The sequence below is a fragment of the Cavia porcellus genome, unplaced genomic scaffold (genome assembly GCF_034190915.1).
Source record: "Cavia porcellus strain 051 isolate PalLab524CR breed Dunkin Hartley unplaced genomic scaffold, mCavPor4.1 scaffold_13, whole genome shotgun sequence".
In the NCBI taxonomy this organism is placed as follows: Eukaryota; Metazoa; Chordata; class Mammalia; order Rodentia; family Caviidae; genus Cavia; species Cavia porcellus.
The window spans coordinates 15,640,583-15,668,360 of NW_026947496.1; the positions used below are offsets into that span (position 1 = coordinate 15,640,583).

At 45.2% G+C, this 27,778-nt stretch overlaps 2 protein-coding genes across 6 annotated transcripts in view; one reads left to right on the top strand and one right to left on the bottom strand.

Annotated features, from left to right (window-relative positions):
• The first annotated feature begins 1,777 nt into the window (after nt 1-1,777).
• On the top strand, nt 1,778-8,181 carry LOC100714477 (transmembrane protein 14C). Its single transcript, XM_003468732.5, has 6 exons — nt 1,778-1,967; nt 2,824-2,887; nt 3,227-3,303; nt 4,576-4,677; nt 6,576-6,663; nt 7,707-8,181. The coding sequence occupies exons 2-6, from the start codon at nt 2,865-2,867 to the stop codon at nt 7,759-7,761; spliced, it is 345 nt and encodes a 114-aa protein (XP_003468780.1). The 5' UTR covers nt 1,778-1,967; nt 2,824-2,864; the 3' UTR covers nt 7,762-8,181.
• A 13,281-nt stretch (nt 8,182-21,462) lies between these two features.
• The window catches only part of Mak (male germ cell associated kinase), a 56,963-nt gene continuing 50,647 nt past the window's right edge, over nt 21,463-27,778 (bottom strand). For all 5 annotated transcript variants that reach the window (XM_063259872.1, XM_013151350.3, XM_063259873.1 and 2 more), the window contains one exon: nt 21,463-22,794. In XM_063259872.1, coding sequence (XP_063115942.1) covers nt 22,640-22,794 — 155 coding nt within the window. In that variant the 3' untranslated portion in view covers nt 21,463-22,639. The remainder of the gene's footprint in view (nt 22,795-27,778) is intronic.

Sequence of the window (27,778 nt, forward strand, 5' to 3'; positions counted from 1 at the left end):
TTTTATGCTTCCCTGGGATGGACTAGCCGGTAACTTGCCATTGGGTCCTAGTGTGACCTCATTTTTAGGGGACAGATGTCATATTACAGTTCTTTAAGGAAAACACAGAAATGATACCACAAATCGTAAAACAGCTGGTGTGGCTCAACGGCTGTACATGCTTCTTGTACACACCAGCAAGGGGGTACTTGGAGGATTTCCATGTTCAAATCCACCAGACCCCAGCCCCACCACACACCAGAAAGCCAGGCTGAGCCATGTCTTCACACTCCTGCCTGCTTCAGTTCCTCAAACTGAAGCCCTCTTATTTTTTTCTTTCATTAGAAGACCAGCTTTTTTTAAATTTTTTTTTTTTTGATACTTGGAATTGAAACCAAGGCATTGACACTAAGTGACATCTCCAATCTTAAGTCTTTTTTATATTTTATTTTGACTCGGGGCCTTGTCAAATTACCCAGGCTGGGCTCAAATTTGTAATGCTCCTGCCTCAGCCTCCCAGCATAATGGTGATACAGGAAAATGAAACTCCAACCTACTATATGTCCAGTATGAGTTCATGTTCTCTAAAATTGAATAAATTTTAGCAACAACGGAAGTTATCAGTAGGAATATGTATTGAGAGAAGATAAGCTTCTGTCTGAGAGAGAAGGGGTCCTGAATGGGTTGCCAAAGATTCTGTATTTTCTTGGGATTTTTATAAAATAAGATCAGGTAAGGCGGGTCTAAAATTGGCAAAAACGGGGAACTCACAAAGCAGATGGGCATGAAGTGGGACAGAGCTATGGTCAGTAAGATTAATAGCTCAGATAAAATTGATTAAATTGGGAATAAATGGGGAGGCAAGTCACTGTAGAGGGCAGGCATTCTTAGAGAGCAGTGACTTTTCCCTAGGGATTGGAATGGTGTCTCCTGACTTCTCAAAGTGACCCCAGGCTCGATCCCTAAGGATTATAGTTAAGGGTGTGGTGGTTTTGTCTTCTGTCCTGAGATCTGGCCCACAGCAAGAGGTGTGTGTTCCCTCCAAGGCCACCAGACATCTGGTCCTCTGTGCCAGCTCCGCAAGGACCTAGCCCTGTCTGACTGCCTAGAACATTTCTAACAGCTCACCTGCCTGTAACAATGGCATTACAGGCGTGTAGCACCTCTTCTGGCTCTGTCTTGATGTTTGTCCGAGTTGTGTCCCACTCCACTTTGGAGGAGAGGAAGTCGGGGTGCTGTCCATCTTTGGTGTAGAACTGAAAAAATGGTCGTGCAAGAAATGCAGGGGAGAGCGGTCTGTAATTGGAGTAATGTCACTGGCCTTGGGGACCACAGCGGGAGTTGGGAACTGTCTTAAACTACCTTTAAGATGCCTTTCTAGAGCCTCGTTTTCTGCAATGCAAACACCGACGCGAGCTTAGCGTCTCTCCCGTGCCGCCCCATTCCCTGCAAGTCCTGTGTTCACACTCTCCCTACGCGGTCCGCATCTGGCTTGCACCTGAGCACTGCGTCTCCGCTCACGCGACCCCCGCCCGCACCTCCAGCCTTGCCCAGCTTCTCCAGCTCCGACCAACGTCAAACTGGGCATCCGGGTTTCTGGCTGTCGGCCGCCCCTGTTCGGCCCCGCAGCTGCTCCGTCTGCCAGGCGCCAGCCCCAACCCGACCTTAACTTTCAGCCCTAATCCCTGCCCCGGGGACATGGAGCTTGCGCTGAAAGGTCCCCAGCCCCGCCTCCGTAGCCCCGCCCTGTAGATGCTGGGCCTATCCGCGAGTCGTCACCCGAGGCTCCGCCCTAAGACACGCCCATTCCGGGGGCCCTGAGAGCGCCGCGTACTGGACTTCAAGCCCCGCCCCACTTCGCTCGGGACGCAGAGCTTTCACCTCGCGGGTCCTGGCGGTGGTCTGCACATTGGTCCGGGTCCCTGCGGCTGCTCTCCGTCGCCCACGGTGCGCAGGCCTTCTTCTCGGGAGCTCCTCGGGAACCTGAGGTCTGTTGGTTTATTCCGATTTTGATTTTAGGAGTGATTGGAGAGGTCACTGCTTTCTGTCTGTCTCTCTGGGCCGGAAGGGCTGTAGGCCGCGTCGTGCTGCTTGCTTTTCATGTCGCGCATTTTCCTTTAAAATAAGTCGAGAATCCCGCGGAATCCTGAGCTCTGCAAATGCTGCACGGAGCAATCCGGCCCTGGTTCGCTTCCTGGAGCTTTTAGGGCTCTCGAGTTTAGTGCTGGACTGGCTTCAAATTCACGATCCTAAGGCCTTCGCCCCTGTCCTACTAGGGAAACGGAACGGGTGGGCGCCGGGCGAGCTGGGCACCGAATCCTGTTCTGGAAGAGCAGAGATCCTTTTCCAAGAGTGCAGTGTGGTCACAACGCGAGTTTCCGTATATTTTATGCTCTCTTACCCGCAGGCTACCAACAGTTTTAAATCAGATGCAAATTGGTAAAGTTTTGTAAACGCTGAGTACTGAAGTAGTTTGTTTCCCGGGGCAGAAATGAAAGGCACGTGTTCTCCCTCGAGACCTCAAAGATCATTGAATTAGCGGCCCAGAGACTTTGCTTTGTGATAAAGTGATAACCTGGTTAAAAGGTTAATTCGATCCCCTATTTTAGGATTCTTGTTAGAAAAACAGGCTGGGTATCTGTCTACCATTTACTGTGTGCTAAGCACGTTTACTTATTCCTCCAGTGAATGCTGGCCACAGCCCCAGGAGGCTTGTACTTGTTTTAATTTCATCATGGCAGTGAAGGGACCTGAGGCCTTGGGAGGTTGTGCAGCCTAGGAGCTGGAGGTGAAAGCACTGCAGAGCTATGCTAGTAAAGTCCTTTGATCTATACCCCTCTGCAGGTGCAGGCCTGGTGTGATCTGCTGCCTGGACACAGAGAACAATGCGGAAGGAAGCTGGCCCACTGTAAGCACAGTAAATGGACAGGGAATGAGGAGTGGGAGGATCACTGGACACATTGGTCAGAGACCCACATTTGAGTCCCTGCTCTGCCAACTCAGTGCTTGGGTGATTTGGCAAGAAATCCAGCCTAGGGGCTGGGGACTTAGCTCAGTGGCATAAGCGCCTGCCTTGCAAGCAGGCAGTCCTGAGTTCGATCCCCGGGACCAATAAAAAAGAAAAAGACAAAAAAAAAAAAAAAAAAAAAAAAAGAAATCCAGCCTTTCTGGGCCTTTAAAGTCCATCCGGTGATTATCAGGTTTTTAAAATGTCAGTTAGTACTGATTACTCCCTCTTCTGTTTCAGAGTGCCTTTGCATTATTTTGGCTTTGGTTATGCAGCACTGGTTGCTACCGGTGGGATCATTGGCTATGTAAAAGCAGGTAAGGATTTTGATGTGGTCACTTGGACTCATAAAAATTATTCATTAAGCAGGATGTGGTGGCACATGTCTGCAATCCCAGAATTTGGGAGGCTGAGACAGGAGGGTTATTGCAAGTTTGAGACCAGCCTGGGTTACAAAATGAGCTCAAGGCCAGCCTGAACTGTGTAATAAGGTCCTCTCTTAAATACACACACACGCACACGCACACACACACACACACACACACAATCATTGATTATAGCTAGACTAGAAGGTGCCTGTCTATAGTTTGAGCTCTCTGAGAAACTGAGGCTGGATGATGGCAAGTTAGCACTCAGTTTGAAAAACTTAGCAACTTATCAAGACCCTGTCTGGAAATAAAAGAGTTGAGGATGTAGCTCGGTGTCTGAGCCTGGGTTCCTTCCCCAGTAACACACCTGCACATACTCATGCACAAGAATAAAACTTCAAAAATGTATAATTGTTTCAGTGACGGTGGCCTGTGATAACCAGGGTCCCCAGAAGAGTGCTTTTGTCTGAGTCTCATTTGCTTGCGGTGTGAGTTTCCCAGCTCCTCCTGCCCCTCCCTGCCTTCTGGTTATCTGACTGAGCTGGGCCAGGCCGCCTGGTTTGGTGTTTTTGTCTGCACCCAGCCAGGTGTGGTAGAAGATTGTCATTATCCACTGCTGTCCATGAGCCTCTACCCGTAAGGCCCCATCTCTGAGCTTTTGAAAGAAGAAGAAACCTCCAGTCGCCTTTTTCGTTTTCTTTTTTAAATTTGTACTGGGGATGGAACCCAAGGCCTTACGTATCTAGGCATTTATTCTGCAATGGAAGTCTCTTCACTAAGCTAGTAGGGGGGTGTCAGTGCATGTGCTTATTTACTCCTTTCCTGCCTGCACCCCCACCTCAGTGCACATACACACACACCCCACATTTCTTATAGTGCAGACCCACTATTTCTCTCTCCTTTTGTGATTTGCCCGGAGTCCCCATGCACACTTCCAGCCCCTGGTGAGTTCATCAGGACTTGTTAAGGAAAAGCCCTGACCAAAGTTCCCCCTAAGGAGGGAAGGTCTTTTCTCCTTGGAGTGGAAGTACCTGTCCTAGTAGAAAATGCGGTGGTAAGACCCTGACTTACTGGTAAGATCTGCAAACTCCCAAAACATTTTCCTGCTGAAGAGCGCCTCAGTTATGAGCCCTGAGGTTCCCTTTGGAAGGGAATTCTGATGGAGTTGATAAATGAACCAACTGTGGGGCGTAATGCCTGTGTGTTTTTGCTTTCCTTTAGGCAGTGTGCCAAGCCTGGCCGCCGGGCTCCTCTTCGGGAGCTTAGCAGGCCTGGGTGCTTACCAGCTGTCTCAGGACCCCAGGAACGTTTGGGTTTTCCTAGGTACGTGCTTCTCTTCTCTGTAAGGCAGTTCTGGAACTATTATCTGCGCCACCAGGAGGCCCGGTCTGGTGGGGTGTGGCTGACCTGGAACCCCAAGCAATTTTTACTGCCTCTGCCAAGGGGTATTGCACAGTGGGGAACTGGTCTGGTTTCTGTGGATGGTTTATATGTAGGACATGGAAGAGTTTTTGTACCTCGGGAGGTTAGTTTTGACCTGTACCCGGCACGTACGAGTCCGTTGGCCGCTGAGCTTGTGCATTGCAGACGTCTGCCAGTGTGTTACGAAAACAACATGCAGAGATGTGGGCTTTGCATTCGGGGAGCTTTTCAGCAGAACTGAGGAGTCAGACATGATGTAGGACGGGACTGGGGGATTGGGAGAAGTGGACAGGAAGGTTGCCACTTACCAGGGTGGCTTTTGTCACACTGTTGGGCTCCACCCATGCTCACACAGCACCAGGAGTGGGGTTGCCTCCTCGCACCCCCAGGGTGAGGACAGGTACAGCTCTGCCCCTTAGGGGACAGCAGGGAAGACAGATGCCCATGGGAGGAGGGGGGCGGGGAGGAAGAGAGACCAGCAGCGGCTGCAGGAGGCCAGGCTCAGCCCCTGGCTCTGCCTAGCAGCTTCCTCCTTCACCCAGGAAAGACTTGCTGGCCTCACAGGCTTCCCTTCCCTGTGTGCCCTCCCATCCTCTGCTCTCAGCAGATGACCTCATGCTGACCTTCCTGAAAGACCAGCAGCCCTGGGCAGACGGGAACAGGGCCACATTCTTCAGTCCGGTCCTTGTCCGCTCCCTCCTCTCCAGCGGCCACGCCACCTTCTCCGCGCTCTGCACTGTCGAGGGCCCTGTCTTGTATTTGTGCCCTCTCTTGGGGGGACCTTCCCAGTGATGCTTCTGTGTTCATCTCTCCCCGATTTAAAAATGAAAGGACCTACTTCTCCTGAGTTCTTTGCCTTTTCCTTCCATTTCAGAAGCGTCTCTTGAAAACCTAACGCGCTCGCCTCCATCTTCTGCCCCCCCCCCCCCCCCCCGCTCCCTCCACTCTGTCCCGTTTGTCCCCGGGAACGCCACTCCCTGAGACTCCCCATGACCTGTGTGTGTACAGAGCCCCTCCGTGATGTGGTCGGTCGGCTGTTCTCAGCACAGCTGACCAGTCATGCCTGGTTTTCCTTTCTGTCTTCCTCTCTTGCAAGTAAATACTGAACTAAGGACCAGCTCTCTATCTCCTGTACATTCTGTCACTTGGCAGTGTCCTTGGAGGTCATTGCTTAAGTTATCTCCAGTATACAAGTGATTCACAAACGTCCATCTCCTCCAGCATTTCATCTCATGTGTGCAGTTGCCTGGTTTGGGTCTTTCAGTATCTCAGAGCCTCTGCTCAGAGCTGACCCATGAACCCTCACACGTCTAGCCTTTTCTCTATTTGCACCTTGATGTCTGTATCACCCTGACTGTTAGTTCCTTGAATGTGTGCTCTTCTCACCTCAAGGCCTTTGCACAAACTGTTTTCTCCGCTTGGAATATGCTTCTCACCCCCTCTTCAGCTAACTCGTGCATGATCCCCTGAGTAGACACATCACCTACCTGCAGCACAAATTACACATTTGTAAGACTAGGTTTACCTTATTAGACTTGAAACACTGAAAGCTAAAGGCAGTTTTTGGGTATGGTTGTGGTGTATCAGTAGGAGAAGCATGTCGGGAGAAACAGTATTGTCTGTAAGCCGTAAATAGCCAGAGTCTAGGACGTTGACGGCCAGGGAGCCCTCCCTGCATGGGGAAGGGAGAGTAGCGTAGGAAGGGGTCTGGGGCTCGCAAGGGCAGTGGGGCTTTCGCCCGTCTGGTCCCCTTGCATGTCTGTAAGAGGTGGTGATTGTGTCCTTTCTCTTTTTGCCAGTTACATCCGGGACCTTGGCTGGCATTATGGGCATGAGATTCTACCGCTCTGGAAAATTCATGCCTGCAGGCTTAATTGCAGGTGCCAGGTACTCTGGATTCCGTTGCTTCTGTTTACCAGGATAGAGTTTGGTTTCTTTCACAGGATACTCAGTACATTAAAAAATGTGCAGTACTTGTTTCAGTATTCCTGACCCTGGACATCAGCTCAGATTGTTTATACTCATGTCGGAAAGGCCACGAAAACTGGAGTGGATTTGCCAAAGATGACTCGAGCATTTATTCACGGGGAATTGGCTTTGTCTGGTTTTCTCTCTGATGACTCCTCCCTGCTTCCCACTTCAGGGCAAAGCCGTGACCGTGTTTCTTAGTTTTGCAGAACTTTGTTATTCAGAATTTTGCTGGAATGAAATTTTGATTGAATCTTGTTTTCTAATTACTTTTGATTATAAAATCCAAATTGTTTCAAATTTAGTCATCCCGAGGCATAATTCAGGACATCCCAAGGGTAAGGGAATTCTTCAAAATGTTTCAGAAAGGAGCATCTTTGGTCCTAATCATGTTGTTGTTCATCATCTTTTTTACCAAGATCAATAGCAGTCAGCTGGGCTGGGCGTAGGGTACATGCCTGGAACCCTAGATGTGATCAGAAAGCTGATGCAGGAAGATTACAAGTTGGAGCCCAGAATGGAAAATTTAGCAAGACCTTGTCTCAAAAAAATTGGCTGAATATGGTAGCTCAGTGTGAAAGCTCTGGGTTGGGTCCCCAGGACCTTAAACAAACAATAAGTAAAAAGCTGTGGAGTTCTCTCTGTGAGAGTGGTCCTGGGTTCAATCCACAGTACCACCAAATTAAAAATTATGAATTGGAAGGCTAGAGATCTACCTTTACTTAACTTTATGGCCCGAAAGGCTCAGCCTCTCCTTCTCTGGGGTGGGTTAGGAGGCCCATGTGCTGTCCTGTGCCGTCCATGCAGGCTCAGCCTGGGTGCTCCTCGGGAAATTCTGCATTTCTGAGTGCTCTGCCCTGGTGCCTGCCTTCCATGCAGTGGTGGGACCTGCAGAGTCCTTAAAAACAAAGGTCAGTGGCTGTACCTCCTCCTGATGTCTTCTCTTCTGTTTCTTTGAACAGTTTGCTGATGGTTGCTAAAGTTGGATTTACTATGTTGGACAGGCCACGTTCGTAGTGGCCACATCCCAGCTTGGACTTGTGAAGAATTAAAAACCTCCGGGCTTCCACTTTTTAAATGCAGAACATTTCCATACTTCAGCGTTTTACTTAAACTGAATTTGGTGGGGAAAAATATTAATCGCTGGCATCACAGCACTCAGAGGTGGCGAGTGTGTGAGTGAAGAGCTTCTCGATGCCCCCGCAGGGCTGGTTCTTCTGTGGGCTGTTGTCTCTTTTCTCTGTGTCCACAGTTAGAAATCACAAACAGTAAAATGTTAGGGATCAACCCTGGGCCCCCCATGCCCTGCTCAGAAGAACAGTGTGACAAGGTTTGGGGTTGGCAAGATTTGGGGTCTGTGTTCTCATCTTACAGCACAGACCTACTTTGAAATTACGGTAAATGGAATAATGAAAATAAAGTTTACTATGAATAACATGTTCTTTGGTGTCTTCTTTGCCAGGGCTGTATGGAACGTAGAATGAGATGTCGGAGGCAGGACAAATCAGTAATATTAGGGGACATCTTCTGTCAGTGTAGTATTTGGGAGTTATCTATTTCAAATAAGGACAAAAAATTTATTATTTTATTACATGTTTCCTGGCAGCTTATTTTAAAATGATCTGTGAAGGTTTCTAAGGACCGTGTAGGGGGCTTTACTAGTTCATGTCTAAATGCAAAACCAAGCTGAGTGTGTGGTGCGTGCCAGGACCCCAAGTTCAAGTTCAACCCCAACCTGGGCATCTTACAGATTTAGTGAGACCCTGTCTCAAAATGCAAATAAATAAAAAAAGACTAACTGGGTAGGTAGAAGCTGTAGTACTAAAGAAGAATTATTTTTAAATTAAAAACCATGTCCAGGGTTTGAATTACTTTGATCTGGAATACTGGAATCTATCACATTGGCTAGATCCCGGTATACTTTTCTTCGCGTTATTAGCTTCCTGTCGGTGAGCACGGTACCTGACACCCACTTCTTAAAGGAGAAGTTGAATTTGATCAGGATTTCAGTCCATAATCAACTGGCTCCAAGGCAGAGGCATCTTGGCAGAAAGATACGGCACAGCAAATCTGTATAGTTTGTGCGGGCTGGGAAGCAGGACAGGGAGACAGGGAGACAGCAGGAGAGTCAGAGAACCAAGCACAGACCTACAGCCAGGCCACACCTCCATGACCCGCCCAGATACACCTAGATGTGCACTCCACCAGTCCCTGGGATAAATCCCAAAGCCAGTCAGGTCAAAACTCCACCCTCTCGTACCTACACATTCCTCTCATTTTTTTTCTGTGATTGTAAGATGTATTTTTGGTATGAGATAGTTTTCATAAAAGGGCTCTACCATTTGTTGCAGTGGTGCAATTTTGAATTTGCAGCATTGTTTTGGTGACATAGTGGAATACTCCCCTTGGTAATTAAATTCAGTGCAGAAGGCACACATTAGGCTTTCTTGAACACACTGGATGATCCTCTTGGTCCCTACTCCTCCAGAAGTGGTCACTGATTTTTCTTTGTGCTTCCTTTTATTGAGTTCAGAATCAGGATTTTCTTTTACATAGTAAAATTCCTCTCATTTCAATTTCTGTTTCTCTTGTGAGGGTACTCTTTCTACATGGTAGACATTAACCCTTTGAACTGTATTACATTTCCTCCCAGCCGGTTCTTGTCTTTTAACTTCGGTTACAGTGTTACATCCTTGTGTGGTCAGGTGTTAGCCAGTTCTCCAAAATTAGGAAAGTAGTTTAAAAGGTTAAAATTGAGACACAGTACTTATGATAAACGCATACATACAGGACAGAATGGTATGCAATAAAATTCAATCTCCTTGCCACCCAGGACACTCAGTTTGTCAATCTGAGAAGCAACCACTGTCAGCTTTTCTTTCAGTGAGACACAATACCCTGTACCTAGAACTTAACACAGGGAACGTTTAGTTTAGCTTCAGTGTCAAGGAGATTCATACGCAGCTGGGAGGCTCCAAAGCAGAAACCTTATGGAGGAAGAGCAAGGTGGAACAGAGGTGCTCAGTTCATGTCAGCTAGGATGCACAGCAGGGGAACAGTGCCAGAAAGAAAAGGTGAGGGGCGGTATGAGGCACCCCAGGCCCCACCTCCACGACCCACGCAGATACGTCCAGGAGTGGGCTTTACTAATCTGCTAGTCATCTCTTAATCCCATGAAGTTGGCATATCAGGATCAGTGGTCACAGTCCACCCCTTGTCAACTTCATGCCCAAACACGGCTCGTTAAATCATATGTAGATTAATCTCCCAATGAACACAGCAGCCTGAGTTTTAATTCCGCCTAACATACTACGGCAGTCCTGCATATGGATATGCAATAATCCCTGCCCTAGAGTCTCAACAACTCCAGCATTTTTTAGAAATAAAAGAGCCTAAGTCTTACCTGAGACTCAAGGCAAACTCTTAGCTATGAATTCTTGTAAAGCTACATAATCCAAAGGAATAACAGCACAGGGTAAACATTCACATTGCAAAGGAAGCAAAGGGCATAGAAAAGACTCAGAAGCGAGGTTGAAACCTGGAAGGGCAAACATGTAAGTCCTGGCTCCCTATCTAGCATTTGGGGCATACATCCGCCCACCTCTGTGGCCTCTCCCAGGCCTTCCTTTAAATTGGGTGGAAGCCTCTTTGGCTCCATATTGGAACTGGTGAAGCTGAATGCACGTGCAGGGCTGTGGCATGGCCTGGGCAGGACTGAACTGAGACCAAGGAGACCCCTCACGGTGCAAGATAGGTCACAGCTGAGGACACCTGGAGATTTTCTCCTACTCTAGTATTGGACTCCTTAATTAGCACAGTTTGTTACTTGGAAGGGTCCTTGAACCCTTCCCAAGGTCCTGCTCAATTTTTCTGCATTGTCTAAATACTAAATATGGACTGCCCAGAGACATTCCTGTCTCACCAGACTTAAGAACTCTGTAGAAGATTTTGATCCTCCTGGAGCCCTAAAGATCATACCCATCATCTCATTTATTTTTAGCCTTTGCTGTTCACTCGTTTGAGATTGGGGATCTAGGCCAGGTCCCCGATAGTTCTACAACTGTTGCAGTATGCATGTCAGTAAAACCAACATGATGTGAACCCCATCAGGGGCTGTGGTTAGCACAAACAGTAGCCAGCCCCCCCAGACCACGGCTGCAGTGCCTTTGGAGTGCCAGTATGGCTGAACACAGTGAAATGAACCAGGGAAGCAGTCTCCTAGGAGCCCCCTCTCAAGCACTGCAGTGAACACTTCACACTTCTGTACCATTAAGCCTGCAGTGGGAGTCTTGCTGATCCCTAAGATACCCTGAAAGCATCTTCTTATTCCCCTACAACATACTTGGCTTCTTTTTAGTCCTGTTAATGTCTTTAGCAATCACACCTCCCCCAACTTTATAGAGGTTTCCTTCTGGGTCAAAGTTTGTTTTTCAAACTTTTACGTTCTACCTTTTGCCTCTGAGCCTCATAAATCTGGTTAAAAGCAACCAGCAGAACCAATACCACAGCAGTACCAATACCACAGTCTGAATGTTGGGCTGTCTTGAAATTTCCTCTGCTAGATTAATTAGTCCTCTACCCATAGTCTCCTGCAGAGTTTTAGGACATGGATGAGATGTAGAAAATTTTTTCTATCAGAGTAACACACATGCCCCTAATCCAATGCCAATGGAGTTCTTGTTCTCAGCTGAGACCTGAGCCTGGCTTTTACACCTGCTTTCCTGTCATCATTTGGTCAGCTGATTAGGCTCTGCTTTACTGTATTCTGAGGCTTCTCTAAGCTGCATCCCCAGACCTTCCCAGATTCCTCCAGTGAACAAGTTCAAAGGCTTCTAGACCCAGACGTGCAGGTACAATCACAGCGATGACTCCACTCAGGATGTCATGAAGAGGAAAGGGTTTTATGCAAAAGAAAGTTCCGAATCATTTAAACAGCTTCAGAAGAGTGAACTGTATACAAGGTGTTGTACTCAGGGGTTGTACACAGAGAACAATTGGATCAAGACATGGAGTTTATAAAATTATTTTTATAATAGTCACCAGGAGTTAACCCAGGAAAATGCAGGAAATCTATCCACAACACCAAAGACATAGAATATTTAGCCAAGGGCCTAAATCCCACAGCAATGTCCCACATGAGTCCAGATGAAAACCCAGAGCTCATGGCAATGCCTCCCATGAGTCCAACTGGAGGTCTAGAGCCCACAAGAAGGAATCACACCAGCTGTTTTATGGATTCGTGCCAGGAAGGCCCAAAGGTCAGTGATGGAAGCCAGAAAGTCCATGCCAGCAGGATGAAGGAGCTGTGCTGGTGGGATGAGGGTTCTACGCTGGAGCCGAGAAGTCACACTCACAACAAAGACCGGGGCTATCCTGACCACAGCCGTCCTCAGCCACACAGAGGCCCTGAGCTCCTCCTCTTCCAAGCACAGTCGGGGACATGCCAGGAAGCAGCGTGATGAATTCATCCTGGAGACCAAGCAGCACATGTCTTCCCCTCCAGAGCCAGGAAGCAATGCTTGATGTGAGGACCAGAGCTTCTCCAGGAGAACCAATGGCTCACACAGCAACTCATAGAACCCACAATGCCTCCACCCTCAACACCTCCCTGTTTTTTTTTTTTTTTGTCTTTTTCATTTTTATGGGTACCAGGGATCGAACTCACGACTGCCTGCGTGCAAGGTGCTTATGCCGCTAAGCTAAATCCCCAGCTCCAACACTTCCCTTCTTGTCCATCTATTTATCACAACTTTTCTCAGGTGGAATATCTTCGCTCAGTGCCCTGCGCTGATGTAATCCAGCTGGTGGTAAGTTGACCACCAGTTCTTTTTTTTTTTTTTATCGGTACCGGGGATCGAACTCACAACCGCCTGCTTGCAAGGCAGGTTCTTATGCCACTGAGCTAGATCCCCACCAGTTCTTAATCCGTAACACAAGGCATGATTAAAATATAATACAGTGTTTAAATTCTGAAAAATTTATAGTAAAAGTCATCAATATAATGCCCTGATGGCAGCATATCTTAGTGTAACACATTTTTAAAATCTAAACATTCTCATATGCTTTGATCAGAGCTTGTAGATGGTTGTATTATAAAGCAAATACTTTAATTCTTAGCACTGCAACAAATTTTGTGCTAAGTGAATCCAGTTTTGGTGTGTGTAGGAAGTCTAAATTAATAGTCTCAGATGGCTGCCTATATGTTGTTGATAAATTAGTATATTTTTGAGTAATTTGTTTTATTAAAAGTTTCAGAAAGTTATTGGTTGTTGGGATAAATCATTTTGGTTAACTTAGAGAATTTTAAGTACGAATTCTGTGACATACTCTTTGTAACTTTACCCTACAAGTATAAATGTACACATGCTATTTTGTATTAAAATTTTAGATATTTCTCATTAAATCACGTTTGATGTATGATTGGTCACTCAGGAAGTTAAGTATCTGTATGTGAAATATCTGTACATGTATAATTGTACATAGAAAATTACAGTATTAATGTAAATTCCCTTTTCAGGAGGAACAAAAATACCAATGCATACTAAGATGGTAAAATATTTTACTGAAAACGTTCTTTTTGGAAAAAACAATTCACAAAGTCTTTATGTGCTGCTTCTTTCACTCAGACTTTAGAAATTTTAACACATTCTGAGTGCCCAAGACGTGTACCCAGGACATTTTATTATGGAAACGTACAAGTTGGTTTTTGTTTGAACACTGAAAAGAATTTGCTGTTAACATTTTTCTCATTTAAAAATTTTTAAATCTTAAAACTTTTATGTATCAAGACACTCTTTCCCTTTCACTGTAGGATTGTTTATAAAATTCATTCCTTGAGAAATGTGAATCCTTTTTAAACACTAATCACAAGGTTGGTAGTTTTTTTTAATATATTAAAAAACATAAAAGGGGGGAAAAATATACTCGTGTGGTGGATTGACAACAGGTAGTCAATTTATACACCAGCTGAACTGAATTGGCATGGTGCTGGGTGTGGAGGGCCCCCCTGAGGACTGTTACCAGGGCCTCTCCTGGAGGGGCTTGTCCACTTTCTTTCCTGATGTGAACTGGGTGTCCTTATCCTTGGAGGACTGGGGACCTCACTGTCCTGAGGATGCTGCGGGACTCCTCCGGGGTCCTGGGCCTGCCTTTGGGGTCACTTCCTCGCCCCAGCGCAGATCCCTCCGCCTGCCGGCACAGCTCCTTCCCCCTGCTGGCTGGAGGACTTGCAGCTCCCACAGCTGACCTCTGGACCTTCCCGTGCAGATCCACAATCAGGCTTGCTTGCGTTGTTGTCCTGGGCTCTAGGTCTTCAGCTGGACTCCTGCAGGACGTTGCTGTGGGATCCGGGCCTCAGCTGGGTTCTTTGGGGTCTTCCGTGTGTGCACTTTTCGTGTTTGACTCTTTGGGTGACTACTATAAAATAATGCTGTGAATTGTTTTCCTTGCAATCCTGACTACAGCTAGTTAGTTGGAAGGTCTGCGTCCCATTGCATTGGGTTAGGAATAAATCATGGAGGAGAGCGACTGGGAACTCTGAAATCTGTACTGGGGTCTGGCCTTGGGAGGCAGGTGGCGCCCCAGCCGGCCTGGTTGCGGGGGTTGGGGGACCTTCCCGCGAGCGGGGCTGCGGGCCGGGCTGGTCGGGGAGGGAAGGGAGGCCTGTGGGGGAGGGGCGGGAGCAGAGGCTGTTCCTTCCTGACACCGCCTGCGGGGTGCAGCGGTTGAGGGATGAACTTTGGCTGAGTTAAATGTCTCTCTGAGCTCTGCAGCAAGCTGGGACTGGCACTTAAACTTCTCTGAATCGTGGGGCCGTGGAGTCTCCTGTCTGGGTCGCAGGACAGCTTTTCTGCGGGGAAAGAAGCGTTGAGACAGCATCTCTGCACGCTGTTCCAGCTGGCCTCCAACTCGCCGTGAGCTTCCTGGCTCAGCTACCCAGTGGTGGGATCATAGGGGTGCGCCTCCGCACCCAGTTTAGTGAAACATTTTTAAACCCAGCAAATCCAAGATAAGCAAGTAAAAACTTACATTACCAAAAATGAATAGCTTCCTTTCAATATCTCAATCAGTTCTCTCCTTTATCACAACTAATATCCCGATTCTAAACCTTTTGGCTTGGTTCTTTAATCATCTAGTAAACTGGTGTGGTGGTGTTTACCTGTAATCTCAGCACTCTGGGAGGCTGAGGCAGGAGAATCACAAATTCAAGCCCAGCCCGGGCAATTTAGCAAGAGCTTGTTGAAAAGTAAAAAATGCCTGAGACGAAGTTCAGTGTGAGGGTCCTGAGGTCAATCCCCAGTAACCCAAAAACGAAGGAAGGAGGGAGGCAGGAAGAAAAAAGTCTACCCGGGCTCCTTATTTTTATGCTTTGGTCCTGTGCTTCCTCCTGTATACTGCAGTCGGAGGCGTACTGGATTTTAAGAATAAATGGACTAAGAACGATGAAAACCTTGTAGTAGGGCAGGGTTATAGCTCTGTGGCATAAGCGCCTGCCTCGAAGCTGAGGCGGTGAGTTTGAACCCTGGTACCAAACAAACAAAATAAAACCAGGTAGTGGCCTCTCACTACATTATATTCCTCCTCTGGTGTCTTTATAACATCTTGAGTTTTTTTCTTAATAGCACCCATCATAATTTGCAAGCACAACTTTCCTGTGTGTTTAATGTCTGTCTCTAGGATATATTCTGTGGGGACAGGAAAATGACTCCCCCCTTTTTTAACTATTGTATGTACTACAGGCTGACCATCCGAAAATCTTTGCTGGTTTGCTTGCTTGTTTTTTGAGACAGTGTCCTGCTCAGTTGCCAAGCTGGGCTCCGTCCTCCTGCCTCAGCCTTCCAGAGCGCTGGTCCACAGATATGTGCCACCATGCCCAGCTGCCGTTGAATTTTTAAGTGAATAAATGTTATTGCTTTACTCTAGTCTTGTTGCACAATTGAAAGAAAATGTGGCTTCCACATGTCCACATTTGAGAATTTGATACTTTCTTGGTGGCTTAATATAGGGTCACGTATTTACAGATGTTACAGATGTCAAAGAACACTAAGAGCCCTTTTCTTACTGGTTGCTATTCACACTGAGTCCTTTATTTACTGTTATTCAAGTCTTTATATATTTGTTTTATGTGTCTTGATCTATTGTCAGAAATACACTTTGATTATATGTTTTCTTTCTGTATTTATGATAAACTTTTGCTGTATATATGAGGCTTTTAATATTTGCTTTTGTGTGTTATCTTAGAAGCTTTTTTTTTTTGAGGCAGGTTCTCACTATACAGTTCAGGCTGCCATGAGCTCACTTTGCAGCCCAGGCTGGTCTCAAACTCACAGTGATCCCCTTGCCTCAGCCTCCTGAAAGCAGGGATTACAGGTGTGTGCCAGCACACCCAGTGGAAACTTTTGTTCACTTGCAATTTCTTTTATTTTTTGTTTTTTTTTTTTTTTGAGACAGGGTTTTGCTATATAGTTCAGGCTGCCCTTTGTAGCCCAGGCTGGCCTCAATTCCTGGACATCCTCCTGCCTCAGTCTCGTGAGCTCTGGGTTCACAGGTATGAGCCACCACACCTGGCTGAAACTTTTGTATGGACCAAAAACCACAATAACTTTCATGAGCTCCCATATACCTGCATGTGGTTTTCATCAGCTCATCAATTAATAATAGGCACATGTTTTCTGTCTCAGTATTCAGAAGACATGGATGAAAAATGTACAACAAAATGTCAGGAAATCAAATCTCGCAGTGTATACATTGTATACCACAACCAAGTGCAATTTCTGGCAATATGTAAGGTTTTTGTAATATTTGAAATTAAGTTAGTAGAACCTAACACATCAACCAACTAAAGAAAAATCACATCAGTGATTTGCAGAAAAATGATTTGACAGAATTTCACACCTACTTATAACAAAAACACCCAGCAAGCGGGGAATAGACAGACACATTCTCAAATGGATAAAGCCCTTCAGCTAACATCATCTTAAGAGGGCAAGATCAGGTCCTCAGAACATCAGGACCAAGTCAAGGACTCCCGGCCTCACAGTCCTAGTTAACACTGTCCTGGAAGTTCTAGCTGATGGCTCAAGAAATGGAAGCTAGGTGTGGTGGTGTCTGCCTGTAATCCCAGCCACTTGGGAGGCTGAGGCAGAAGTATGCCAAGCTTCAGGCCAGTTTAGGCAACATAACAAAATTTTTAAAAAGTTCTGGGGATACAGCTCAGTGGTAGAGTGCTCGCCAAGCATATACACGGCCCAAGGTCAGTCCCCAGCACTGCAATGAATGGATGAGGGAATGTGTACTGATCAAGGAAAAGATGAAACTGTTTCTGCTTGGAGATAATTTGAACATCTGTAAAAGTACCAAAGAATCAACCAAGAAACTGCTGGAACTAATAGATGATTATAGCAACCATTAAAGTATAAAATGAAGCTGGGCGTGATGGTGTACAGCACTCGGGAGGCTGAGGTGGGAGGAGCGCCTCGAGTTCGAGGCCAGCCTAGGCTACATGGTAAGTTCAAGGCCAGCCTGAACTGCGCGGTGAGATCCTGTCTCAAAAAAGAAACAATGAAAATAATGAACCAGTGAAATTTGAAATTAGAAACACGATACTATTTACATTTGCATCATATCCACAAATCCAATGCTTATATATAAATTTAACAAAATACATAAGAAAACTATAAAACTGGTGAAAACCATAAAGAAGACCTAAATCAATGCAGAGAAATGCCATGTACAGGGATAAGAAGGTCTCCCCGGCCTCATCAAGATTCAGCACCAATCCAGTCAGCACCACAGGGGAGATTATGTTGTAGATATCGACAAGCTGATTTTGTTTTCAGTACTGGGGATGGGATCCGGGGCGCTCTACCACTGAGTTACATTCCTAGTCCTTTTATTTTTTTGATACTGAGTCTTGCCAAGCCGTTAAATTGCCCTGGCTGGGTTTGAATCTATGGTCTCCTGCCTCAGCCTCCCAGGGAGCTGGGTTTACAGGCATGTGCCACCACACCCAGTCTGACAAACTGATTCTGGAGTCTACACGGAGAGGTGAAAAGCCTGTAACAGCCAGTACAGTATTGGGGAAGAGAACAAAGTTGGAGGACTGACACAGGCGACAATAATCCCCACAGTGTGGTATCAGCCAGAGGACAAACAGCTGGACAGAGTGAAGAGTGGAGGACGGAGCTACCTGAGTGCACTCGGCTGACCTCTCCGAGCAGCAAGCCAGCCCGGTGCCGAGGGTCAGTCTCTTCAACACGTGGTGCCAGAGCACTGGACGCTGCCCTGAAAGGTGCAGATGAAGACACGGAACTTACAGCAGTTACAAAAATTGGCTTAAAGTGGACCACAGATCCATTCCTATCAGTGAAAAGCATAAATATAAAAACCTTGCATGGCAGGGCTGGGGATTTAGCTCAGCGGCATAAGTACTTGCCTTGCAAGCAAGCGCGTGGTCATGAGTTCGATCCCTGGTACTGGTAATACAAAAAAAAGAAAAACCTTACATGGCGATCCAGGAAAAGTAACGGGTAACCTTGTTTGGTGAAGATGTTCTACATAGAACCTCAAAAGTCCTGTCCCTGAGAGAACAATACAAAGTTGAAATTCATCCACATTACAACTCCTGCTCCGCCAAACACACCAGGGAATAAAGACAAGACACAGGCCTTACTCAACGGTTGGAAAAGAAATGCCCCAGTTTAAAAATGGGCAAAAGTTTGGAACAGCTGCTTAACCCAAGATGACATGCAGGTGGCCGGTAGGCACCCCAGGGACACCCCGTGTTCTGTCACCAGGGAACCCCAAGTGAGACCAGCAGCCAGGGACCTCACAGGCTTGGGAGATTGGCCCACTCCACCAGGGCCACCGAAGGCTGGAGAGGGTGCTGAGGAGAGCGACCCTCGCTCATCGACCCTCGCTCATCGCTGGGGGAGACAGATGGGCCGGCCACGCCGCAGGACAGGTTGGCAGGTCCTCACAAGACCAAACACTTTCCCATACACCCAGCAGTCGTGCTTAGTAGTTCCCCAAGTATGCTGCCAGCAGGCATCCCCATAAAAACATGCAAATGTTCACAGCAGCTTTATTCAAAGGCCCTAACTTGATGTCCTTCAGTTGATAAGTGGGGGAACCCTGTACGGCGAAATATTATTCAGTGTTGAAAGTAAGTTGCAGGGGCTGGGATTTAGCTCAGTGGCCTAAGTGCCTGCCTGGCAAGCCTGAGGTCGTGAGTTCAATCCCTGGTACCACCAAAAGAAAAGTAAGTTGCAAGCTGAATTCCAATAAAAATACCATTTGCATACCTTATGGATCTAGAGAAATCATCCCTAAAATTCATCTGGAATCAAAAGAGACCTAGAATATCAAAGGCAATGCTGGGTAACAAAGGTAAGGCAAGAGGCATCACAATCCCTGACTTGAAATTATATTATGAAGCTACTGTGAAAAAATCAGCATGGTACTGGAATAAAAACAGACCTGAAGATCAGTGGAATAGGTTAGAAGATACAGCCACAACTACAAACACACTCAGCCACTCATCTTTGATGAGGCCAAAAATTGACACTGGAAGAAGGATAGCCTCTCTATTGTTTTTGTTTTTTGTTTTTTATGGGTACCAGGGATCGAACTCGCAACTGCATGCTTGCAAGGCAGGCATTTATGCTGCTGAGCTAAATCCCCAGCCCTAGGATAGCCTCTCTAATAAGTGGTGCTGGAAAAACTAGCTCTCCATATGCCAAAAACTTAAACTAGACCCATGTCTATCACCGTGTACTAAAATCAAAATGGATCAAAGATCTAAAACACTAAATCTGCTGAAAGACAAAGTAGGCAAAAATGTTGATGACATAAAAGTAGGCAGAGAATTCATGAACAAAAATCAACTGCATGGGAAATACTTCCCAGAATCAACAACTGGAATCTCATCTTATTAAAAAGTTTTTCCATGTCAAAAGAAATCTCCAACAGAGTGAAAAGAAAACCTACAAAGTGGGAAAATACCTTAGCCAACTGTCCCTTAGACAAAGGGCTTCTACCTAGAACATATAAAGAACTAAAAAAAAGAAATCTGGCCCCCCCAATTTAAGGACCCAGTCTAAAAATGGGCATCTGAGATGAATAAACAGTTCTCAGATGAAGAAATGCAAATGGCAAATAAATATATGAAACAATGTTCAACATCAGTGGTCATTCGGGAAATGCAAGTTAAAACCACACTGAGATTCCATCTCACTCCAGAAAGAATGGCCAGGATCAATCAATCAATCAATCAATCAATCAATAATAAATGCTGGAGGGGCTGTGGGGAAAGAGGAACCCTTCTCCACTGTTGGGAGTGTAGACTGGTGCCACCACTGTGGAAATCAGTGTGGAGACTCCAAAAAACTAGGTGTGGAGGTCCCATTCAACCCAGCTATTCCCCTTCTGGGTATCTTCCCAGAAGAATTAAAAACATATCACAGCAATATATGTGCCCATGTTTACAGCAACACAATTTGTAATAGCCAAATCGTGGAAACGACCCAAGTGCCCATCAGGAATGGATAAAAAAGACGTGCTGTTTTTATACAGCGGAGTATTACTCAGTTATAAAAAAAGATTCCATAAGTAAATGGACACAACTTGAGACCACAGTCATAAGTGAAATAAATCAAATTCACATGTGTAAATACCGTATTGTCTCCCTAGTGTAAGAAACCGAAAGAGTATATACGATCCAAAATCTGCAGTACACACTGTGTAAGGGTAAGAAACTGCTCACAGAGGACAAGTGAGTGGGGTGGGGAATAGAGGGAAGGAAGGGGAAAGGGAAAGACATGAATTTGTGTGTTCATAAGATAGCTAAAATGACTATACTACTAACAGTATTAGCTACTGAAAAAGAACAGTTCATACTCACATGATCAGATCAGTTTTGCATGTCTGTATCTGGTAATCTAAGCAGCCCTTTTGGAGGTAAGTATGCAATATTACAACCATTGTCAAAGTCCAATCACTTTGTTTTGTAAACCTGTACTGCTACTGCTTTGGGTTTGTTGTGGTTTGTCTCTTTTGATTTTTTTCTTTTCTGTGTCTTTTTTTCTCTTAAGTAAATTTTTTAAAAAGTGAGCTGCAAGCTGAAAGGGACATGGAGGACCTGTGGGTGCACACCGCGGGGGGAAGGAAGCCCTGTGACAAGATCACACACCGATGATCCCGACCCTCTGAGATTCTGGAAATAGAATAATTATTGGAAACAATCAATAAATCAGTGGTTGCTAGAGGCTGAGAGATTTTGGGGGCAGTAACAGCACCCTACATGATACTGTAATGAGACTGTAACATGTATGGATACTGGCTTCTGGGTGTAACAAATCAATCTGGGAATGCAAGATGTTGGTAGGGAAAATCAGGGTGGGATGAGGGGTTCTCTGTGGAACTCTTTGTACTTTTTTTTTAAGACAGAGTCTCACTTTGAAGCTCAGACTGGCCTTCAATTCACTATGTAGCCGGGGCTGGCCTTGAATTTGTGGCAATCCTCCTGCCTCAGCCTCCCAAGTGCCAAGATGGTCTTTGCTACCACACCAGCTCTCTCTCTCTCTCTCTCTCTCTCTCTCTCTCTCTCTCTCTCTCTCTCCCTTTTGATGAATATTTCCACAAACCCAAAGATGCCACCAAAAAAATAAATCAACTGGTTAAAACACCAAGCTTCAGGGTAAAAAAAAAATAAAGGTAAAGGAAAGATTAATTAGCTATATTTATTTAAATATTCACAGTTTTCCAAGGAAAAATACAAAGAATTATAAGTTTTGAGACATTAAAACTGTACAAATACCCCATTTCTGCAAGGATAAATCAGTCTTAGACTTTAACACGTGAATTCTGAACATCTGACCCCTCTGCACACAGGAATTTTACTGCCTGCCTGTGACAATGCCCACGAGAAGATATGTGTCACCTCAGCCTTTGGTACCAAGTCATAACACACAAAAGCATCACAGTTGGTGACATTACCCTTCCTTCCAAGAATGCACAGTACTCAGGCCCCATCCGTAAAGACAAAGAGTCCTAGGTTCCGAGTCGATTTTAAACACGAACAGAGGAATAAAACTAAGAAAAAGGATGGGATAAATTTATTGAAGAGCGCACCGCTGAGGCGGGCGGGGGCCTGAGCTCCGAGCAGAACTGGGCGTCCCAGCAGGCTGGAGCAGAGGGCTTTGCCTTGGGGTCCAGCTGGCACACTCATCTCTGTGGCTGCTGTGTGGCCGGGGACACTGGGACACGGTATTCCCAAGTTGAGTGAGCCAGGTTTCTTAGCCACTGGTCTGGCAGTCACAGGGAACCCGCTGCTGTGAGGTCCACGGCGTCACTGGGTTCTGCTCGGGTCACACACACGTTTGTTTCTGAGGATGAGTCTGCTCCCGGCCGGAGCTGTCACTGATCTCGCAGTTTCAAAGCAGAAGAATGACGGACAGTGACAGTCCCTCTGGCATCATCTTAGGGGTGCAGAGCCTGGCCCCAGAGGTCACTGCACAGCAGGGAACATCAAACAGGTTAGGCCAGGCTGCAGCAAAGCCACTCTGGACACCCCCTTTGTGGAGGTTTTTAAATAAAGCTGCTTAGGGTACTGACTACCTAGTAAGTGGTCGATCAAATACTTGATACTTTGGCAAATAGTTTATTCAATACTTTGTAAGGTCCGGCCCGTTTATCAGCAGGGTGGGCCGCGATGCTAGGGAAGAGCGTTTCATCTCTAGGGGAGAACAATACAGGAGGTGCTCTGTGCCCTCGGAGGTGCCCGCTGCGCGTCGTTCTTCCAGGACTCGGAGGACTGGACCACTGTGGACGCTGCCCCGGGTCAGGGTCGAGCTCGCCCTCTGCGGGGCCATGGCCGGGGGGCCGGGAGGTCCTGGCCCTAGCGGTGGCCCCCATACTTGGCCGCCCAGTCCGTCCTCGCGGGCACTGAGGGCACCGGCGGGGCGCCCATCACGATGGGGAGGTTCTTGGTGCCCGGGCTGTACGCGGGCCTCGAAAACTGCCCGTGGCCAGGCTTCGTGCTCCAGCTGAATTCTGAAAGAAATCAGAATCACAATGAGAACTGTCCTCGTCTGAGGACCAGAAATAAACTAATCCATCCTCTCACTTAATGAGGGGAATTTATCTTTAAAAGATTAATTCAGTGGTCTTTGAGGTTTTTTTGTTTCTTAATGTTACTGTTTTTGTGGTACTGGTTTGAACTCAGGGTTTTTACACTGAGCTGCATCCCCAGCTCTTTTTAAAATTTTATTTATTTCATTTATTTTTTTTGTTTTGAGACAGGGTCTCAATAAGTAAGTACACTGTCCAGGCGGGGTTCAAATTTACCATCCTGCCTCAGCCTTCCAGTGTTGAGATTATAGGCATGCTACTACGCCTATTGTTGTGTTTGTTTGTGTATAGGATCTCTCTCTCTTTCTAATTCAGGCTGGCCTTGACCTCACTATGTAGCTGCCCAGGCGAGCCTTCAACTTGAAGGGATCTCCCTGCCTCAGCCTCCTGAGTGCTGAGATTACAGGCATGTACCACCCTGACAGGCTTTTTCTTTTAAAGCAAAAATTCTATAGTAGTTATGTTGTCACAAACCAGAATTATCAGCAGTTTATGAGCCCATAAAGTATTTTATTTTATGAAAATACAAAATTCCATTACAATAAGAAAATAACTATTTAATATTCTACCATTATCTTCAAAGTAGTTTCTCAGAATACAAGATACAAATCAAAAACATTCTTACAAAAGAGAAACAGATAGCACAAAACCTTCTCTTCAGTGACCTAAGATGAACTACTATTGTGAAAGAAACAAACTAGCATATATATTAAAATATTTTTGAAATGACAACATGTGTATTTTGAGAAAGTATGTGAACTTTACTTCCTATTATTCTCTCTCTCCTATTTTGTCTTTGTCTTTTCATAAGCTGTATCTCTGTGCAGTATTTAAGCTTGTATGACTGACTTATTTCCATTAATATTATAGCCTCAAGGTGCATCCATTCACCTGCAGATGCCTCCACCTATCCTTCTCTATGGCAGCATAATACTCCACCGGGTCTGACTTTCCCTTACATCTGCTGATGGACATGCACTCTGTTTCTAAGATCTACCACTTAGACATTGTGCTTCTGTGAATACGGGTATGCTTGAATCCCTGTAACAGGATTTTCTCTTCTTTGGGAAGATACCTAGAAAGGGAATAGAAGGGTAGACTAGAATTCTATTTTTAGTTTTTTGAGGAATCTCCACCCTGATTTCCGCAGTGGTCGCACTAGTTTACATTCCCACCGGCTGCCCCTTATCCTTGCCATTATTTGTTATGTTTAGATTTTCTGATGACAGCTCTTCTTTCTGGGATAAAATGGCGTTTCTGTGTAGTTCTCATTTGCATTTCTCTAGTGACTGGTGGTGACGGGCAGTTTTCTTGTATTTATGGGTCACCTGTACTCATCCTGAGAAGTGTCCGTCCATTTCCACTGCCGTGTTTTGACTGAGCTTTTCTGGGGAAGGGTTCTGGTTTTATGACTTCCCTATTCTGGTGTATGCCGTCTGTCTGTGAACAGCTGGCAACACTTTTTCTCCCACCCTGCAGGCTGTTTCTTTTCTCTGTTGGCTGTTTCCTTTGCTCTGTAGAAGCTTTTTAATTTGGTATCATCTGTTGCTTCTCGGTATTATTTCTTACACTACTGACGTTCTGGTCAAAAAGTCCTTGCCTACACCGTGTCCTCCAGACTTGTACCAATTTTACCTTCCGGTAGTTAGGTTTTCTGTTTAACATGTAGATCTTTTATCTATTTTAGTTTAGTACGTGGTGAGAGATACGGGTTAAATTCAATCTGCAGCACTGTTTATTAAAGACGCTACCCCCCAGTGTGTGTTTTTGATCCCTTTGTTGATGATCAAAGAGCTGTATTACCTGGGGTTGTTTCTGTTCTGTTCCATTGATCCTCATACCTGTTTTCTTCCAGTACCATGCTATTTTAGTCACTGTTGCTTTATAATATAACTTGAAGCCTGGGATTATGATGCTACCTGCTTTGTTTTTGCTACCCAGGGTTGCTTTTGCTATACTGGGTCTCTCCTGATTCCATATAAATTTTAGGATTGTTTTCTCTAGCTCTGTGAGAAATGATGTTGGCATTTTTTAAAATTAGGTAACTTGTTTTTTGAGTCAAGGTCTAGCTATTGTAGCTTAGACTGCTTTTAAACTGCCTCATTTTCCCTGGTGCTGGGATTACAGATGTGCCACCATACCCAGTCCTAGTTAACTACTTTATTATTGTCGTGGTTAGTTTTCTCTTTGCTGAGATAAAATACCTAACACATTGGCATTTTCATTGGGACTGCATTAAATCTGTATGTCAGTTTTGAAGGTAGAGCCATTTTGACTATATTCATTTGACCTACCTAGGAACAGAGCGTATCTTTTCATTTTTTTGGTTTTGTTTTGTTGAGACAATCTCACCATGTAGTTCAAAGTGGCCAAGGCTGTCCTCAAGCCTGCTGTGATCCTCCTGCCTCGGCCTCCTGGGTGCTGGGGTTACAGGTGTGTGCCACCACGCCTGGCCCTATCTTTCCATTTTCTGATGTCCTCTTAAATTTCCTTTTTCAGAATGAAGCGATTTTAATGGTAGCAGTCTTTCACTTCCTTAGTTAAGTCAGTGCCTGGTATTTGATTTTTTGATGCTATTGTGAATGGTCCTGTTGTCCTAAGTGCTTTTTCAGTGGGCTCATTCCCAGTGTCTAGGAATGCTGTGGATTTTTGTGCATTTGTTTTGTATCCAGCTACACTGCTGAACTTGGTTATCGATTCTAGGAATCTTTTGGTGGAGTTTTTGGGTCCTGTACATAAAGGATGTGTCATCTGCAGATAATGTTTTGACTCTGTCCTTTCCTATCTGTAGTCCTTTAATTTCTTTCTCTTGTCTCATTGTTCTGGCTAATGTTTCCAGGGCCATGCTGAACCACGTGGTGGCAGTGGACATCCTGATCTTGCTCCTCAGTTTAGGGGCTTAGAGTCCTCTCCATTTAATATGATATTAGCAGGCTGTCAGTCACAAGTGGCTTTTATTATGCTGAGAGAAAGATGTTATCTACTCACCCTTCATGGTGTTTTAGTATCATAAGTGGATGTTGGATTTTGTCAAAGGCCTTTTCCGTGTCTATGGAGATGATCACGTGATTTTTGTCCTTGTTTCCGTTTATATAAATTGCATTTATTATCTGCACGTGTGGGGCCATCCTTGCATCCCAAGGATGAACCCCCTTGGTCATGCTGTATGATCTTTTGGTGATTTTTTGTATTGTTTGCCATTATATTATTGAGGATTTTGCATCTATGTTCATTAAAGATATTGGTCTGTGGTTTTCCTTTTTGGTTGGATCCTTGACTGGTTTTGGGAATCAGGATGACCTTAGCTTCCAAGAATGATTTTCGAAATACTATTTTCCTCTTGGTTTCATTAAAAATTTTGAGGAGTATTGGTGTTAGATGTTCCCTGAAGTTCCTGTAGGATTTGGCTGTGAATCCGCTGGGCCCTGGGCTTTTCTTATTTGGTGGTTTTAAAAATTACTGCTTCAATTTCATTACATGTTATTACATTGTTCAAGATTTTTAGGTCTTTTTGGTTCAGTTTTGGCAATTTCTATGTACCACGGAACCTTCCCACTTCTCCAGTTGTTTAGCAGATATATTGGTGAAGGCCAGCAGCACCATGAAAGAGGACCACATTTGTGTCTGTGGGGGAAGATGGCTACGGCTGTGTCTGTCACCTGATGCAGTTTGCCAACAAAAACAAAACTTTGGCAAATGCTGAGGTACCACTGTAGTCGCTAATGGTTTCCTGGATTTGGGGAGTGTCTGTTGTCATACTGCCTTTTTCATCTCTAGTTGCATTAATTTGTGTCTTTTCTTTGTTTTGATAAGACTAGCTGAGGGTTCCTCTATTTTGTTTATTTTTTCAAAGGACCAGCTCTTTGATTCATTCTTTGTTTTTGTGCCAGGCAGGCACTTACACTGCTGAGCTAAATCTCCGGCCCAATTCTTTGTTTTTTTAATCTCCATTTCATTGATTTTTTGCTCTGATCTCTGTAATTTCCTTCCTTGTACAAGCTCTGAGTTTGGACTGTCCTTGTTTTTCTAAGACCTTGATATGCATCATTAGTTATTTGTGTTCATTCTGTTTTTCCAAAGCGGGCGTTCACAGCTATAAAGTTCCCTCACAGGACGGCTTTCACTGTGTCCCACAGTTGTTGTGTGTAGTGGCATTATCATTTAATTCTAGGAACTCTCTTATTTTTTCCTGATTTTCTTTCTGTGACCCACTGATTATTCAAGAGTGTGCTGTTTAATTTCCGTATGTTTTTGAAGTTTCTTTTGGTATTGATTTCTAGTTTCATTGCACTGTGATCTAATAATAGGGGCTGGAAAATTTTGTTTCTCTTCCTCTACTCAGACATGCTTTATTAGCTAACGTGGTCTGTTGTGGAGAAAGTACCACACGTGGCCAAAAAGGAAGCATATTTTCTTTGCTGTCGTAACACTGTGTCTGTATCCATTAAGTTCATTTGTTCAAAGCTTTGTTTCAATTCTGATGTTTGTTGATTTTTTGGTTTAGTAGTTTTGTCTGTTTGTGATAGAAGGGTACTGAAGTCTCCCACTATAATTGTATTGATGTTTATTTGATCCTTTTAGAGTTTATTTGATCTTCCATTAGAGTTTGCTTAATGAAGGTGGGTGTACCATAGTTGATGCGTGCATGTTTATAATTGTTGTCTTTTCCTGTTAAACACTTCTGCTAACCAACATGTAATGTCCTTCTTTGCCTCTTCGATCAGCTTTGACTTGCAATTCACTTTGAGAATAGGATAGCTACTCTTGCTTGATTTTGGGTTCTTGTTGCATGGAATATTGTTTCCCAGCCTTTGATTTTTAGGCTATGAATTTCTTTCCATGTTAAGTGTGTTTCCTGTGTACAGCATATTGTTGGATGAGCCATTATTTCTGAATTTTAATTCTG

Excerpts from the sequence above, each read along its gene's own strand:
- LOC100714477 (XM_003468732.5), top strand. The coding sequence starts at position 2,865 with ATGCGGAAGGAAGCTGGCCCACT. Across the intron at positions 2,888-3,226 it reads CGGAAGGAAGCTGGCCCACT|AGTGCCTTTGCATTATTTTG; the intron begins GTAAGCACAGTA and ends CTTCTGTTTCAG. Across the intron at positions 3,304-4,575 it reads CATTGGCTATGTAAAAGCAG|GCAGTGTGCCAAGCCTGGCC; the intron begins GTAAGGATTTTG and ends GCTTTCCTTTAG.